Consider the following 17,719-nt stretch of genomic DNA (forward strand, 5'->3'; position numbering starts at 1 on the left):
TGTTAAGTGAGGAGGTAGGTTGTAGACTGATAAAGCCCACAATGAGCTGAATGTGGACTGTCTGCCCAACAGCTTGCACATTTTACATTTTTTGCTTGACATGAATCTACGCGGTGTTCAGCTCACTATACATTATAATCTTAATGGTTGATTACTTGGATACAGTGGAATCAAGCATTAAATTTCATACGTTACACTTGACACAGTAAAGAGAACTAGAAATGTTATTGAAATACAAGGTAAATTTATAGGGAGCTAGAAATACATAATCGACCATTGAGGTTCTGATAAGAAGAAAATGATTTTAGGCTTCTGTTTTCTACTGTTAGAGAAAAGAAGTAGAAAATGTATTGTACCTTCATTGCAATGAAATGTGAGCATTAGTTCAGTACAAATCCAAGTTGAGCTCATCTTCTTTGACATAAAGAAGGCTAGATGATAAAAAAATGAATTGCTTTGAATCTTTTGCTCTTTTTTGAGGAAACTTTGCTATTCAAATGTTTCATACCTTAAAAAAAACAAATACAAATTTATGTGTTTTTGTTTGTCATAACTTTCGGTTTAACTGCATTCAGTATTGAATTATGAATTCCAGATGTGCACTGAATTATGTATTAAAGATAAGAACCATTTGTATTTATTATATGTTGAATTCCTAGAAAGATAATAAAGAATGGCTTAAATGGCAATGCAATTCCCAAACAAGTATGGAAGTCATATCCGTGAAAGAACTATGGCAATTGACACGTTTCCTTGTGTTCCTTTGATCCTTAATCCAAGGAGGCATCCTTTCAAAAGATCTGCAACGTGTGACTTGTGCTCATTCTGTAACCTTGAATGCTTAGAATGCTCCTTCTACGAAGCTTACTGAAATCAAATCACTACTGAACATAGGCAGCATGGGAACACATGTTGGGGAGACATTTACTGCCATGAAACATGGTAGATGTTGCTTATTTCTTGATGAATTTCACAGATTTTGGGAGCCTGATGGCTCTTGGCTTTATCATACTGGAGATGCACTTCTAAGAGGTGTTTGAAGTGACCAGAGGCAGCATAAGATCAACATAGATGGATCTCCTCAGCTTTCTCTCTCTCTCTCTCTCTCTCTGTCTCTCTCTCTCTCTCTCTCTATTATATATATATATATATATATATATATATATATATATACACATAATTATTATGGGAGGCTACTTAACTCTTCCCTCAGGGACATCCACATTGTGAATCAAGCCTCAGCTTTCAAGATTTCTCTAATGGATCAGTAGTTGAAGTGAGGAGGCTTTTCTAGTAGGGAAAGGGTACATAAGCAAGAACAAGAAACCAGAGAGAAAAGTGACATTTGTATCAGTTGACTGACTTCACATAGTTGGGAGACTTTAATCCATTATCTCCTCTGTCTCTACTTGTTAGTCTACGCTGAAGATGATCGGAAGCTTCACAGTGACTTCACATTGACTACGCTGAAGATGATTTATAGTAAACCTAAATCTGATTTATTAAAAAAATATATATATACAGTGAAAGCAGCGAAGTGCGTCCAGCGAACAATGGCGGTGTGAGAAAAAAATAGTGAGAGAAAAGAAGAAAAAGTTAAAGATTTTTAGGGCTTTTGCTAAATGATCCAACTAAATTTCGTTAGTTTTGATTTAAATTTTATATGAAGAATTCTTGCAACACGCTCTACAATCTTAACGGTATTGATCTATAGTTTATCCTCTCTTTCCTGCTATATCCATTTTGTGATATTTAAATTTTCTTTCATAAAATCCAATGATGATACGATAATATTGAGCCAATATATTTATTTTTTTATATTATTATGATCGTTTGATTATTATGGAGAAGACTTATTATAAACCTATTATCATTATTGATGATAGTGAAAGTTTGAGATGAATTATGGTCCCATGATTTTTCCTGTATTGGGTTTTCCACGTAAAAATTCGATGTCTCATTTTGTGATTGATTTATTGTTCTATTATTTATGCTACTCTGGTTATTATTTATATTTTGATAATAAGTTAGTATTTTGACGAGGAACCATTTTTGATACACAAAGAGGGCAAAGAATTATTTTACTATAGTAGTTTTTCCCAATAAATGGTATCGGAGTTGTAGGTTGTTTGGTGCTATTTTTTTTTTGTTCTTGTGTGATTGAAATGGAGGAGTCAGATAGTATGATTAAATTGAACTCATCAAATTATTCCACTTGGAGGCGTATGATGGAATATTTGCTCTATTACAAATAAGCCCATCAAGATTAAAGATAAACCTTCTACTATAGGCGATGAGGAATGGAAAGTTTAACATAAAAAAACTATTACCTATATTAGAAGATGGATGAATATAAATTTACATGAGCATATTTCTGATGAAACTTAGAAAACCTCTTTGTAAAAAAGATAGTGCGAAATAGAATTTCTCTCATCATAAGGCTTGTAAATTTAAAGTATAAAGATTATAGTAACATTGTTGAGCATATAAGTATATTTCAGAGTCTTGCGAACAAGCTGGTTGCTATGAAAATGAATATATATAATGAGATACAAGGATTATTACTTCTCAGCTCTTTACCAGAAAGTTAGGAAACGTATGTGATGACAATTTGTAACTCCACGCCAGAGGAGACTCTAACTATAGATATGGTTAAAGACAATTTGTTAAATGAAGATGCTAGAAGGAAAAAACAGGGTGAATCTTCTTCTAGTGCATTTGTTACTGAAAAACAAGAAAGATGTGGAAGAAGCCATAGCAGAAATTTACATGGTTATATAGGAAGATCCAAGTCTAGAAGAGATATCAAATGTTTCAAATATAACAGGCCAGGTCACATAAAGAAAGAGTGTAGGTTTTGGAAGCGAGAACAGAATGAAAGGAAGAAAAATGAGAAAGAGACCAATATAATTGCCGCTGAAAGTGATATCATTATTGTTTGTAATGACGGTTATATCAGTCTTGTAGCTCAGGACAGTAACTGGATAATTGACTCTGGTGCTTCATTTTATGTTACTTCTCATGGTGATTTCTTCAGATCTTACACTGCTGGTCCCATGATATCAGGCTTGAGAAAATAATTCCTAAGTCATTTTAGGAGGAGGCTTTGAGAACTACATTTGACTTGATAAATTGTTCTCTACCAGTTCCTCTAAAAGGTGATGTTCCAAAGAGAATATGGAAGGAAAAAAATATATCTCATAATCACTTGAGAGTCTTTGGGCGTAAAACATTTGTTTATAATCCCAAAGATGAGAGGTCCAAGCTTGATAATGAGGCAAAAATATGTATCTTCTTGGGATATGATCATGAAGAGTCTATGTACAAATTATGAGATCTAGTGAACAAAAAAATTATTAGAAGTAAAGATGTTGTGTTTCTTGAAGACCAATTGTTTGATGATGGTGATAATATTAAAAAGCCAAAAACCTCTATTTATATTCCTTAGAATTTAGGTCCAGTTCGTTCACATATAGTTCATGATGATCATGGGGGAGATAAAAAAGAAGATTGTAGTGAGAATGCCAATGATGATACTCCTACAGTTGATGATGTTGAACCAACTGAACAAGTACCTCTACCACCAAGATTCCATTGAGAAAATCCACAAGAGAACGACAACATCTACCAAATATCCTCCACATGAATATGTTATGCTTACTGACGAGGGAGAGCTAGAAACTTACCAAGAAGCTATCACACTTGAGCATAAGAATGAGTAAGTTAAAGTTATGCAAGAAGAAATGAGATCCTTGCTTGAGAACAACACCTATGACTTAGTAAAGTTGCCCAAAGAGAAAAAAACTCTCAAGAATAAATAGGTTTATAAATTGAAGACTAAAAATAATAGCTCATAACAAATATACAAGGCATGATTAGTTGTGAAAGGATTCAGTCAGAAGAAATGTATTAACTTTAAAGAAATATTTTCTCATGTGGTGAAAATATCCTCTATCCAAGTTATTCTTGGTTTGGCTACCTGAATTTAGAAGTTGAGCAACTTAATTTGAAAACAATATTTCTTCATAGTGACTTAGAAGAAAAAAATTACATAGAGCAACCAAAATGTTTCAAAGTCAAGGGAAAAGATAACCTGGTGTGTAAGCTTAGGAAAAGCTTATATGGACTCAAACAGGTACCTAGATAATTGTATAAGAAACTTTATTCCTTTATGATGAGCTAAGGATATAATAGAACCACATCTGATCACTGTGTGTTTATGAAGAAATTTTCAGATGATGATTTTATTATTCTCCTACAATATGTTAATGTTATGCTAATTGTTGGCTATGATGCTAGTAAAATTGAAAAGCTTAAAAGAGAGTTAAGTAAGTCTTTTGCCATGAAAAACTTGAGATCGGTGAAACAAATACTTGGCATTAAGATTCTTCGTGATAGGTAGAAAAGAAAGATTTGGTTGTCTCAGAAGACTTACATTGAAACGGTTATTGAAAAATTCAACATGAGTAAAGTCAAAGCAGTTTATTCTCCACTTACACGTCATTTCAAGCTTAGTTTGAAACAATATCCTACAAGTGAGAAATAAAAAGAAGAAATATCTAGAGTATCAAACTCATTTGTAGTAACCAATTTGATGTATGCTATGATTTTTACTAGCTAGATATAGCACTAGTTGGAGTTGTCAGTCGATTTCTCTCTAATTTCGATAAGGAATATTGGGTAATAGCGAAATTAATATTAAGATATCTAAGAGGTACTTTCAGGTTGTGTTTATGTTTTGGCAGTGATAAACCTGTGCTAGAAGGATACACAGATGCAGACATGGCAGGTGATACTGATTCCAGGAAGTCCACTTTGGGATTCTTAATGACATTTGTAGGGGGAGCAGTCTCTTGGCAATCTAAGTTATAGAATTGTGTTGCTTTATCAATCACAGAAGTAGAATATATAACAATTACTGAAGCCTGCAAGGAAACTTTGTGAATAAAAAAGTTTTTACAGGAATTGGGCTTGAAATAGTAAGGATATACTATTTACTGTGATAATCAGAGTGTCATTCATCTCTCCAAGAATTTAATATATCATTTTAAATCCAAGCATATTGATGTTATAGATATCATTGAATTCGTGATGTGTTTGAGATGAAAGAATTGTATTTGGAAAATGTGCATACCAATGAGAATTGATCAGATATGTTGACAAATTCTTTGTCTAAGAAAAGTTTAAAACATGTAGGCGAAGAGTGGGCTTAGTACAATCACTATATGAGTTGGAGGGAGAGAATTGTTGGATCCAGCCACATGTGGGCTTGGACTAGATGATTTGGACAGTAAACCAAAATCTGATTTATTAAAAAAAAAAAAAAAAAAAAAAAAAAAAAAGAGACGTGTACAGTGAGAACAGCGAATAACGAAGGTGTGCATAAAGTGAACAATCAGCAAACAATGGCTTTTGCTATATGATCGAGCAACTAAACTTCGTTAGTTTTGGCTCAAATTTTATATGAAGAATCATTGCAACAAGCTCTACAATCTTAATGGTACCAAATTATAATTTATCCTCTCTAAGGTACTTTATTGTTATATCCACTTTATGAGACCTAAATTTTTTTTTCATAAAATTAATCTTTTATGATGATGATACGGTAATGTTGAGCCAAGATATTTATTCTTTATGTGATATTTTGATTATTCTAGAGAAAACTTATTATAAACCTATTATCATTATTGGTGATAGTGGAAATTTGAGGTAGACTACAGTCTCGTGATTTTTTTCGTATTAAATTTTTTACATAAAATTTTGATATCTCATTTTATGATTGATTAATTATTTTATTATTTATATTACTCTGATTAATATTTATATTTTAATAATAAGTTGATATTTTACTATAACAATTTTTCCCAATGTACTTCGCATATTCCGCACTCAACCAACCCGATGGAAGGAGAAAGGAAGGCCAAATGTGATGCTAAGTCTTGTCTGAACAGAGAGACCTGTCCTCTGGAGTCAACATGGAGGTAACATGTCATGCTTAAACCCATTTATGAAGCATGGGGACACATGTTGCGGAGACATTTACTGTCATGAAACATCCTAGATGTTGCTTATTTCTTGATAAACATTCTTGATGGCTCTTGGCTTTATGGAGATGGACTTCTAAGAGGTGTTTGAAGTGACCAGAGGCAGCACAAGATCAACATGGATGGATCTCCTCAGCTTCAGCCATCTAACTGGATCTCTCAAATGCCTCTCCTACATTAATCTTTTCAAGGGCCGTGCATGATCTCTCTCTCTCTCTCTCTCTCTCTCTCTCTCTCTATTCTATATATATATATATATATATATATATATATATATATATAGTTATTATGGGAGGCTACTTAACTCTTCTCTCAGGAACATCCACATCGTGAATCAAGCCCCAGCTTTCGAGATTTCTCTAATGGATCAGTAGTTGAAATGAGGAGGCTTTTCTAGTAGGGAAAGGGTACATAAGCAAGAACAAGAAACCAGAGAGAAAAGTGACATTTGTATCAGTTGACTGACTTCACATTGTTGGGAGACTTAAATCCATGATCTCCTCTGTCTCTACTTGTCAGTCTACACTGAAGATGATTGGAAGCTTCACATTGACTACGACTTGGGCGTATTCCACACTCAACCAACCCCAAGGAAGGAGAAAGGAAGGCCAAATGTGATGCAAGTCTCTGTCTGAACAGAGAGACCTGTTCTCTGGAGTCAACATGGAGGTAACATGTCGTGCTTAAACCCATTTATTAATGACCTTAAGGAAGATGACTAATACTGGTCATCAAATCAAAGCACTTACTGTTTGTTCTGTCTATATATACTAACTAAGAAAAGGCTTTTCACCCTCCTGAAACAGAGACAGCAACAATGGCTACTATCCTCAGGTTCCTCCTCTTTGCTGCACTCCTACTCCATATCTCTGCAGCAGGTAACCTTCTTCGCCTCCTCTCTTCTCCATCGAGAACAGTAGTCGATGACAACGTAACGCATGCTTTGGGATGTTGTTTGTGGTGACAGGGGAGAGCCAGGGATGCGATCTGTCGAGCATTCAGGTGCAGCAGAACAACACAGGGGCGAAGGTGGGCTACGACCCGGTGTTCGAGGTGGAGGTGAAGAACCAGTGCCGGTGCACCGTCACCGACGTGTTCCTACGCTCCGAGGGCTTCGCCAGCTCGATGATGGTCGACCCCAAGCTGTTCCGGCGGGAGGGCGTCGGCTACCTGGTGAACGACGGCAAGGGCATCCCCAGCTCTGTCTCCGTCAAGTTCCGGTACGCCTGGGACAGAGCCTTCAAGATGTCTACTGCAAGCCTGCAAGTGAAATGCTGGGGAATAGCTTGAATCGATATGTGGAGGTGAATTTGCTCGGCATGGAATAAAAAGGCTGTGCTAGATATATCCTTGCAATCTTTGATTGGTGTTTCATGCATGAAACAAATACTTGCTTCTCATCGTCATCCGTTTGATGGATTAAAGGTCTCCATTTTGGGATATCTGCTTCTCCTGAGCCCTGGAAACGGCCTGGCACTCAAAATCAATCTTGATGCACAAGTTACATGGAAAGAGGAGCTCGTCAAGTCAAACTATCCACAAATTTCCGGATTCTGATTTGCAAATATATTTTTATCTATTTATTCTGATGCAGAGTGCTGCTGAGTTCACCAAAAGTGGTCTGATTTGACAGCGTGTTTGGGGAGTACGGGGAAGTAAAACTTTGTGCTGTAGTGTTCCTTGGTTAGTAGTACAATCTTGTCACATCAAATTCTTCTAGTGTTAGTAATGGATCTACCTAACGTAAAAGGGATCAAATTTCTTAGCCCAAAAAAAATCTTAATATATCAAAAAACTGAAGGCAATCATTGAAAAGAAATCAATTTCTTTGTGAATATATTACTGTTGAAGTATATTATACTTAAATGACGTTCCAAGAATTCAGAATCAACGTGGATTCAAATCAACAACCAGCATCAATGTCAGTAAGTGAGTGGATGATTCAGCTTTATATTTCTTATAAAACTGGTTTGGAAGTATGCCCTTTGATGCCAAAGTCAACAAGTGGGTATAGAGGAATTGTAGAATTGAGTAGAATATTAATTAGCTAAAGAGCCAGACAGTCTAAAGGGTTCCTCGTAATGGTTAGAAGAAAATAGATGTTTAATCCGTATGGCGTAATATGGTCGGGTGTTACTTGTGGTGGTTGGTTGATAAAAGCAACGGTTGGCGCAGCCATACGTTTTATCAATTTGGTTGACCGTTTTAGTCTAGTGTCTTAATTGAGTTGCTATTACCGGTGATGTGTCGGGATCATATAGTGTCATCGAAAAGATGTAGGGGAGAATCGTGAGAGAGAGAGAGAGAGAGGAAGGATATCACGTAATCCCTGGTTGCCCAATTTCTTATGTCTTGGATCGTCGATCGCCGACTTGGTCAGTTTGAGAGAGGAGAGGAGATCGGAGGAGGGATTTTAGAGGTCCGATTTGAAGCAATCTTAACATGCTCAAGTCGGTCTCGATTATCCCAACTTGCCCAAACCTCCAACTCAGATTATAAAGCTATGTAGATCACAGGAGTAGTGATCTACGATTTGAGATCGAGGACCGCATCTTTATTTTGACAAAGGAATTATAAGAATTTGTGAAAGGAATAAATTAGCTCCCAGATTTATTAGTTCTTCTGACATTATATCTTGTACAAGGTTGAATTTACTGGTCATGATGTACTTCATGCCTCCATATTCAATAACTATATTAGGAATTGGTATGGTTGAAAGATGATGTCGACCCAAATTTTATAAAGAAATAAGCATATAATGAATAAACTTATACAAATGATGATAAATTATTATCATATACCATTAACACCAACAAGTCGACTACTTAGAAGATGGAAGAGCACATTACAAAGTAATACCTGCATCTATTTTCTTAACGTGAATCAAATTAGAGATTAGATTTTCTTAATAGGAAGAAATGTAACCTCCATACACGAATCTCTTTTTTTAATTGAACTATTATAATTAAATTTTATCATTAAATAGATTAGCTAATTCTAACATAGGTTTGATTAGAAAGTTGACCCCTTATTGGCAATCTAATCTTATCATGTAAGAGAATTAAGGGTACAATAACAAAGTTATAAGTCTCAACTATTTGGGGTCGACTAAATGAATCTTTTTGTCCTCTTTGAGATTTGTAAAAAATTATGTATTTATTTAAGTTTAAAATATTTAAATATTTATTTATAATTTATATTAATATTTTTTTAGATTTTTTTCTATCTCTTTTCGTACTACTAATATTATTTAATTTATTTTTTTACTATTATATCTTATCTTAAGCATATGCTTATATCATCTTAAATTATTGTCTCTCATTTCATTTTTTTTATCAAAATAATTCCTAATTATTCATGAATAAAATTATTAGTTTTTATCTTTCCTAGTAACTCTATACATCTATTCTCAATATTCTCATTTTAATAACATAAATATTTTGTATATACTATTCTTTAACTATCTAATAATTAAATTCATAAAATATTATTAATTTTATAATTATTTTATATTTTTTAATATCAAAGATATCCGATAATTATATAAAACTCCTAATCACCCTCACCATTTGAGAATAAAATAATAATTGACTGAAGCTCCCCATTTTGAGAACCGTTAGACATCTGCTTTAGCTTTTTTTTCTTCTAAGAAATGTGCTGAGACTAAATACCATGACGCACAATTTTCTGGAAGGAACAGAACGTCAACCATATATATATATATATATATATATATATATATATATATATATATATATATATATATATATATATATATATATAGTTCTGCTCTTTTCAACAATAGCATAACCGAATGAGCTCAAGATACTATTTTCAATGGTAATATGATTAAATCAATAAAAATATTTTTCTCGATGATAAGATGATTGAACCATTCTCTTCAAGAATGATAATCAAACAAAAATTTTATCGTGTCTCAATTTTGCTACACATATAAGAATAATGATGTATGGACAATTATTGACATAGTCTGACTTCACACTTTAAATATTACAACTGCACTCATGTGCATATTGTATTCATCGAATTTAGTATAGAATGATTATACCCAAATCTGCAAGAGATGTAAATTTACTCCCGACATTATAACATATGCTAAAGTGCAAAGGTCTAAAATTTTACTATAAAAAGTCCCTCAAATATATTGTTAGAGAGACTCATCTCTAAAACAATTGACCCTTACAGATTTGACATTCAACTCACTGGAAGGCTAACTCTTAAGCTTTTGACAGCTCTATTAGTCGTACTCTTGAAATAGTTTTGCAAGGTTCGGTGCTTCTTGAATCAGCTGGACTCAGGATAATTTGATCCAACACCATCCCTTACTAAGAGAAACACTGAATAAGACCTCCACCAGTTTTGCATCATAATTAGACAACCAAAATATACTTTAATAAATAGTTAGTTTAATAAAATTTGAATAACAAGATTTATACAAAAAATTATCATATTGGAAGTAGAAATTTGAGCACATGACCTACATTAATGTTGTCTCATTAGTAATGTGATTATTAGGAATATTAAATGTAGGAGTTCTAAAAAAGAATTTCAAAGAATTCGATATCATATGATATGAACAAACAGAATCAAGTGGCCAAGTAATATTACTTGACATGTCAAAAATTGTAAAGACAAATTAAAGTGATGCATGAGAGAAAACTTGGTTGACTATGGCTTCGACATGTATAGTAGAAAGTATTAAGCCAATAGAGAAAGACAAGTAGTTGCTACTGCAGCTATCTTTCTAGCAATTTTATGACATTCCTAAATTGTATGTTCAATCTTATGATAATATCTACAAACTAGGTTTTTACGCTCTTTATTTTAAGAGTGATTTGATTGGTTTGAATACTTTGGTAAGCATAAGTGTGTTTTATTTCTTAATGGTGTTGAAGTAGTTGAAATGATAGACTCATTTTGAACTAGTTGATGATCATACAATGATGTCTTATGAGTTTCTTGGATAAAACTTTTGAATGGGCAATAAATAGGCCCCAACAAGCTCAAAATCATCATTTAAAGTAATTAAAAATGGATTAAATCTTAGTATATCATGATATATCTCTAATAATGCAATATTATATTTTACATTCCCATCAAGATTCAACAAAACAAGTTGATACCAATGAGATGCCATGAGAACAAAACTTATTTCATATGATGCAAATTTGAAATATGATATTATTGAGTTAGGTCTCTTAAAGGATAACAAATAGATTAAAACTCTCAAAGATCTTTTGTTGTATCAAAACGATCCTATCAATGGATGCAATTGAGATATTAGTTATCTATGCAATAATCTTATAATTATTGCTATCTTACGCTTCAATACGATCTGCAAATGCTTTTGAGGATTTAAATAATCCTTAACTAGTAATTTAATATCACCAGTGAAATAGTGTTAGAGCTTTTACCCTTTCAAAAAACTTTATATTGTTTAAGGCCTATGAGTGTAGTTAGACCCATTAAAAATGAAAATAGTTGAGAGATATATAATTATGTATGGGTCATATCAAAAGAAAAATTCTTGGATATAAGCAAATGAAAGAGGCAAAGGAAAGGGCTAACAACTAGATTAAATAAAACTATCACCACATTTGATAAATTTATAAGGAAGAGAGGACTCCACTTTGAGCAATATGTTGCTTTGATATTATGGGAGAAACTTTATATTCCTAACAAGTATGAGATTAGAATTATTATGATGAAGGGAATCAACGAGTATGAGATTTGATAGAGGATTAAAGATAGCTATATATATATATATAGCTATATATTACTAACAAGTAAGACTTCCCTCTCCTCTCTATATGTATATATATACATATATATATATATATATGTATATATATATGTATATATATATATATATGTATATATATGTATATATATACATATATACATATATATATATACATATATATGTATATATATACATAAATATATATATATATACATAAATCAATCAAAAATATTTTTCTCGATAATAAGATGATCGAACCATCCTCCTCATGATTGATACTCAAACAAAAGTTTTTTCGTACCATCGCACTCATGACCATATCATATTCATCGAATTTAGTATAACATGATTACACCCAAATCTGCAAGATATGCAAAATTACTCCCAATATTATAACATATGCTAAAGTGCAAAGGTCAAAAACTTTACTATAAAAGGGCCCTCAAATATATTATTAGAGAGACTCAGTCTCTAAAACATTTGACCCTTATAAATTTGTCAAAGGATAAAAAATAGATTAAAACTCTCAAAGATCTTTTGTTGTATCAAAACGATCCTATTAATATATGCAATTGAGATATTAGTTATCTATACAATAATCTTATAATTATTGCTATCTTACGCTTCAATACGATCTGCAAATGCTTTTGAGAATTTAACTCATACTTAACTAGTAATTTAATATCACCAGTGAAATAGTGTTAGAGCTTTTACCTTTTCAAAAAACTTTGCATTGTTGGAGGCCTGTAAGTGTAGTTAGACTCATTAAAAATGAAAATAGTTGAGAGATATATAATTATGTATGGGTCATATCAAAAGAAAAATTCTTGGATATAAGCAAATGGAAGAGGCAAAGGAAAGGGCTAACAACTAGATGAAATAAAACTAACACCACATTTGACAAATTTATAAGGAATAGAGGACTCAACTTTGAGCAATATCTTGCTCTGATATCATGGTAGAAACTTTATATTCCTAACAAGTATAAGATTAGAATTATCATGATGAAGGGAATCAACGAGTATGGGATTTAATAGAGGATTAAAGATAGAAATAATATGGCCGACAACTTTATATTCCTAACATGTTACAATTCTTAATTAGTCTATGATCTGAAGATTATTTATCATAATACATTTGTATGATTGAGGGTAATCTTTTCCATTCAAAATATGTATAAATATATTATACCCCATATGAGTGAAATAATCAATCTTTCATAGCAAATCCCTTCATAGTATTAGAGCTCTCTTACTTCATGCAAGACTTCCCTCTCCTCTTTATATCTCAGTGATTAGGGACATCAAATGTGTGCCGAAGAGGCAACCCACTATATCTCAGTGCTTGCTTTCTTTCTCTCTTCTTCCTCATTAATCATATAGTTACCCTAATTCTACAACACTAGTCATGATTTGAATGACTATTTTACAAATCTCTAAACGTATTTACTTGTTTATACTATCCTTAGCTTTGGTCATATATTTTACATAAGTTAACATTAAGATTTAGATCGTGTATTTTCATCAACTACTCTCTTAAGCATAGCATTATTTGGTGTTTGGTTATCAAACTCAAAGTCTTTAAATACCATCATATTATATTTGTCAAATCTAACTTTTCCTTCCAAAACCTTACTCCTTTAGCAACGAGAGCAACTACTACTAGCTATATGTAAGCTTATATGAGACCCCTTCAAAAATTCCTTTAGCTAAATTAACAAGTAGTTCAATAAAATTAGACAAGATTTATACAAAAAATTATCATAATTAGACAAGATTTGTATCATAATTAGACAACCAAAATATGCTTTAATAGATAGTTAGTTCAATAAAATTTGAATAACAAGATTTATACAAAAAATTATCATATTGGAAGTAGAAATTTGAGCAAACATGACCTACTTTATTGTTGTCCCATTAGTAATGTGATTATTAGGAATATTAAATGTAGGAGTTCTAAAAAAGAATTTTAAAGAATTCGATATCATATGATATGAACAAACAGAATCAAATATTACTTGCAAGGTTTGGTGCAAGGTTTGGTGCAAGGTTTGGTGCATCTTGAATCAGGTAGATTCAATATAATTTAATCCAACACCATCCCTTACTAAGAGAAACACTGAATAAGACCTCCACTAGTTTTGTATCATAATTAGACATCCAAAATATGCTTTAATAGATAGTTAGTTCAATAAAATTTGAATAACAAGATTTATACAAAAAACTATCATATTGGAAGTAGAAATTTGAGCAAACATGACCTACTATATTGTTGTCCCATTAGTAATGTGATTATTAGGAATATTAAATGTAGGAGTTCTAAAAAAGAATTTTAAAGAATTCGATATCATATGATATGAACAAACAGAATCAAATATTACTTTACATGTCAAAAATTGTAAAGACAAAATAAAGTGATAGCATGAGAGAAAACTTGGTTGACTATGGCTTCGACATCTATATTAGAAAGTATTAGGCCAATAGAGAAAGACAAGTAGTTGCTACTGCAGCTATCTTTCTAGCAACTTTATGACATTCCTAAATTGTATGTTCAATCTTATAATAATATCTACAAATTAGGTTTTTACGCTCTTCATTTTGAGAGTGATTTGATTGATCTAAATACCTTGGTAAGCATAAGTGTATTTTATGTCTTAATGGTGTTGAAGTAGTTGAAAGGATAGACTCATTTTGAACTAGTTGATAATCATACAATGATGTATTATGAGTTTCTTGGATAAAACTTTTGAAAGGGCAATAAAGAGGCCCCAACAAGCTCAAAATCATCATTTAAAGTAATTAAAAATAGATTAAATCTTAGTTTATCATGATATGTCTCTAATAATGCAATATCATTTTTTACATTCCCATCAAGGTTCACACAAAGCAAGTTGATACCAATGAGATGTCATTTGAGAACAAAACTCATTAACATATGCACCTGGGGATATTTTCATATGATGCAAATTGGAAATATGATATTATTGAGTTAGGTCTCCGGATCACAAATAGATTAGAACTCTCAAAGATTTTTTATTGTATCAAAACGATCCATAAAAGATCAAATCCTTTTTCTTGTAAATTGAATGAAGAAGGATTCATAGGAATTGATTATCATATAGAAGATCAAGTCATTAATCCAAAAATCCATGAATCAAGACTCTTCCTTTAGGAGGAAGGACTCATGATCATCACATAAAAAATAAGGAATCAAGTTGTGAATATCAAAAGTCAATGTATCGAATCTTTTTTTTGTAAATAGCAAGAGGAAGGATTCATTTGAGACGATGTCGATTTAAAAGATAAATTCAAGTTACGAAAATCGAGAAGTGCGAAAAACTTATAAAAGAATTCATGTATTTGCTTATTATTTTTAGTTATTATCTTTCACTTTTCTCTTTCTATTCCTCCACTATGAAAGTAATTTGTTGTTGCTCGTCCTACATGCCAACCAATATTGAACACTTCAAAATTAAATATACCATCACATAAGTCTCAGAGATATAACCGCAGTGCCTCACCACAATGCTAAAAACTTTGCAAATATCTAGTATTGGTAACAAATCTCATAGCAAACTTTTTACCTTCATCCTCTTGTGATGATCTAAGCATGTCCTACAAATAAATCAATTTGTTCCAAAGAGAAACAGAAGAATAGAAATAGCAGGTGCCACCAATTCCACCAAATAAACCTTTTTCATATAAAAATATGACCAAAAGTATCAAATTTATGAGGAAAAAAAAAGCTCACTGAGGGAAAGAACAAGGGTGATTTAGAAGTTGTCCGCTTGCGGAGGGAGGGCAGCCATCAGAGTTAGAGCTTATCGGGAGAATCACATCAATCGGATCGATAAGCAGCAAAAACACATAGTCCTAGATTAATCATGAGGACCAGATTGATGGCGGAAAAGAATCTTGCACTGCATCTTCTTTAGGGTTTTCGAACTAGAAAGTGCGAGAAGGGAATTGGGGGCTAACCGTGAAGTTCTGAACAAGATATGGTCGATTGTAATGCATTAAATAAATTTGTGAGAGAGTAGGGAACTCTCTTCTTTCCTTAGAGAGAGAAGCTCTGGGTTTCTAAGGCGATAAGGACAACCCCATTGCCTTCTCCCTCCTTAATTCCACCTTTGATGCGACCCAACCACACCCTTCCCCACCCCCCCCCGCCCCTAACTACTGGCTTCACATCCCCTACTTGGCTCTCTCCTTGCATCCATTGTTGTTCCCCTCCCTAGGGTGTCATCATCTTCTTCTGTGGTGTCGATCCCCTCCCTAGGGTGTCATCATCTTCTTCTGGGTGTCATCATCATCTTTTTAAGATATTTATTTGTTAATGGTATATAAATATTGAGATTAGCTTAGTTAAGTAAAATCTTGACTACTCATTGTAAATTTTAGATCGAAATGTTTTATAATAGTAAAGGGATCTTTGGATGAGAAATCACATAAATTATTTAAATAACCTACTTCATATATTTCAGCTGGCATTCAATAATCTTCTCTGTTCCCAAGAAAAATAAAACTAGAAAAAACAACAATATTCTTTATTGGGTCCACCATCAAAATGTGTAGAAAAAAAAAATCCTAGCAACCGAACAATTTGTTTTAAGACAATTCTTCGGATTCTCCTATGTTTGTTTCTCCTTCCCAAAAACAGAGAATGTTTAATCCTTATGCCAATTTTAATTTCTAATATTTTAATTTGATAAATTTGCACATATATTTTATATATCCCCTCAAAAGTCAATTATTTTTATATTTGTTTTTCAAAATTTCAAATCTACATGAGGTTGTCACTCTTAATTATATATCCTTTTAGAATCTTATTATGGTGCTATACAATATCAATGAACACATACAATCAAGTACCCATGGAACAAACCTTTACACGTGAGCCATGTTGAATAGGTGGCGAGCCATCGGCATTATTAGGCAAAAAGACCTCCCAAGCGCCGTATTCATTCTGTACCCAATCAACCAATAACAATCAGCACATAAAACCAAAGACATGATACATGTATGAATGAACCTTATATTGTATTCAGCAAGAATTTGCCATGAAATAATTGTTATGTAGACAATATAAATAATGGGTATTGAAGTCAATCAATCAACGGGGAAAGGAATATAAGAATGTTATTCCTAAAACTTAGAGCAGAAGGGATAAGAAAAATCAGCACAAACAACAGTAATTTCTCTAGAATGGTTTAGCTGGTTTCCACATTTCAAGAATCATCATACATAATGTCGTACTGCAGTTTCATATTGCAGAACAAGCTCTGTTTGTTACTGGCAAGTTGCAACCATGATAAACAACCTATATAATAAAGAAGGCAAAGAATCACATCTATCAGTTCTTTAACATATTCTGGCATGTTGCAACCATGATAAACAACCTATATAATAAAGAAGGCAAAGAATCACATCTATCAGTTCTTTAACATATTCTCAACAATAAAGAAGTTAGCTTTAAACACAAAAACATGACAGAAAAGACCAAATAAGCATTATAAATCAACCTACAACAAACAGAAAAACATCATCCCAACAGGCAATCAAATTTCGGGACAAATGGCCATACCCGAGTCATGACATTTGCATTGGGGTTCCAATTGTTAAAGTCTCCTATGAGTGTCGCCCACTGAAGACCAAAACCAAGCATTTATTTTTGAAAGATGCTGAGGGACACACAGAACATAAACTAAAGTAAAGAATTTCAAAATTTTCACAAAACATGTAAAGTAAAGAGTTTTACAGATAGCTAAACTGCTAAAGTAAAGAATTTCACAAATTTTGAATTGGTCAATCTTAAAAGCTAATTCTTATCTACTTCAACAAAGAAAAGATATATTAAGCACAGAGTGAATGTTCAAAAAGAAAGTTAACAACGTGCCTTACAAACTTTGTTT

General features: G+C 32.6%; 2 protein-coding genes across 10 annotated transcripts in view; one reads left to right on the forward strand and one right to left on the reverse strand.

The window, feature by feature from the left end:
- Nucleotides 1–6,763: 6,763 nt before the first annotated feature.
- On the forward strand, nucleotides 6,764–7,389 carry LOC135639099 (TPD1 protein homolog 1B-like). Its single transcript, XM_065152873.1, has 2 exons — nucleotides 6,764–6,922; nucleotides 7,012–7,389. Exons 1-2 carry the CDS (start codon nucleotides 6,862–6,864, stop codon nucleotides 7,332–7,334), a joined length of 384 nt encoding a protein of 127 aa, XP_065008945.1. The 5' UTR covers nucleotides 6,764–6,861; the 3' UTR covers nucleotides 7,335–7,389.
- Nucleotides 7,390–9,999: 2,610 nt separating this feature from the next.
- Nucleotides 10,000–17,719, reverse strand: part of LOC135638188 (1,4-alpha-glucan-branching enzyme 1, chloroplastic/amyloplastic-like) — a 28,807-nt gene continuing 21,087 nt past the window's right edge. Inside the window, exons 6-8 of one of the 9 annotated variants that reach the window (XR_010496550.1) lie at nucleotides 17,392–17,488; nucleotides 16,693–16,773; nucleotides 10,000–10,386 (exon numbers count right to left, since the gene is read on the reverse strand). Coding sequence is in view for 6 of the 9 variants with exons in the window: in XM_065151189.1 (XP_065007261.1) it covers nucleotides 10,360–10,386; nucleotides 16,693–16,773; nucleotides 17,392–17,451 (168 nt within the window). In the remaining 3 variants the exon portion in view is untranslated. Of the gene's footprint in view, nucleotides 10,403–13,897; nucleotides 13,915–16,692; nucleotides 16,774–16,852; nucleotides 17,128–17,391; nucleotides 17,489–17,719 lie in introns of those variants that run through there. The other 8 variants (XR_010496548.1, XM_065151189.1, XM_065151191.1 and 5 more) reach the window with 8 other exon arrangements.

The sequence above is a fragment of the Musa acuminata genome, chromosome BXJ3-5 (genome assembly GCF_036884655.1).
Source record: "Musa acuminata AAA Group cultivar baxijiao chromosome BXJ3-5, Cavendish_Baxijiao_AAA, whole genome shotgun sequence".
NCBI classification, from domain to species: Eukaryota; Viridiplantae; Streptophyta; class Magnoliopsida; order Zingiberales; family Musaceae; genus Musa; species Musa acuminata.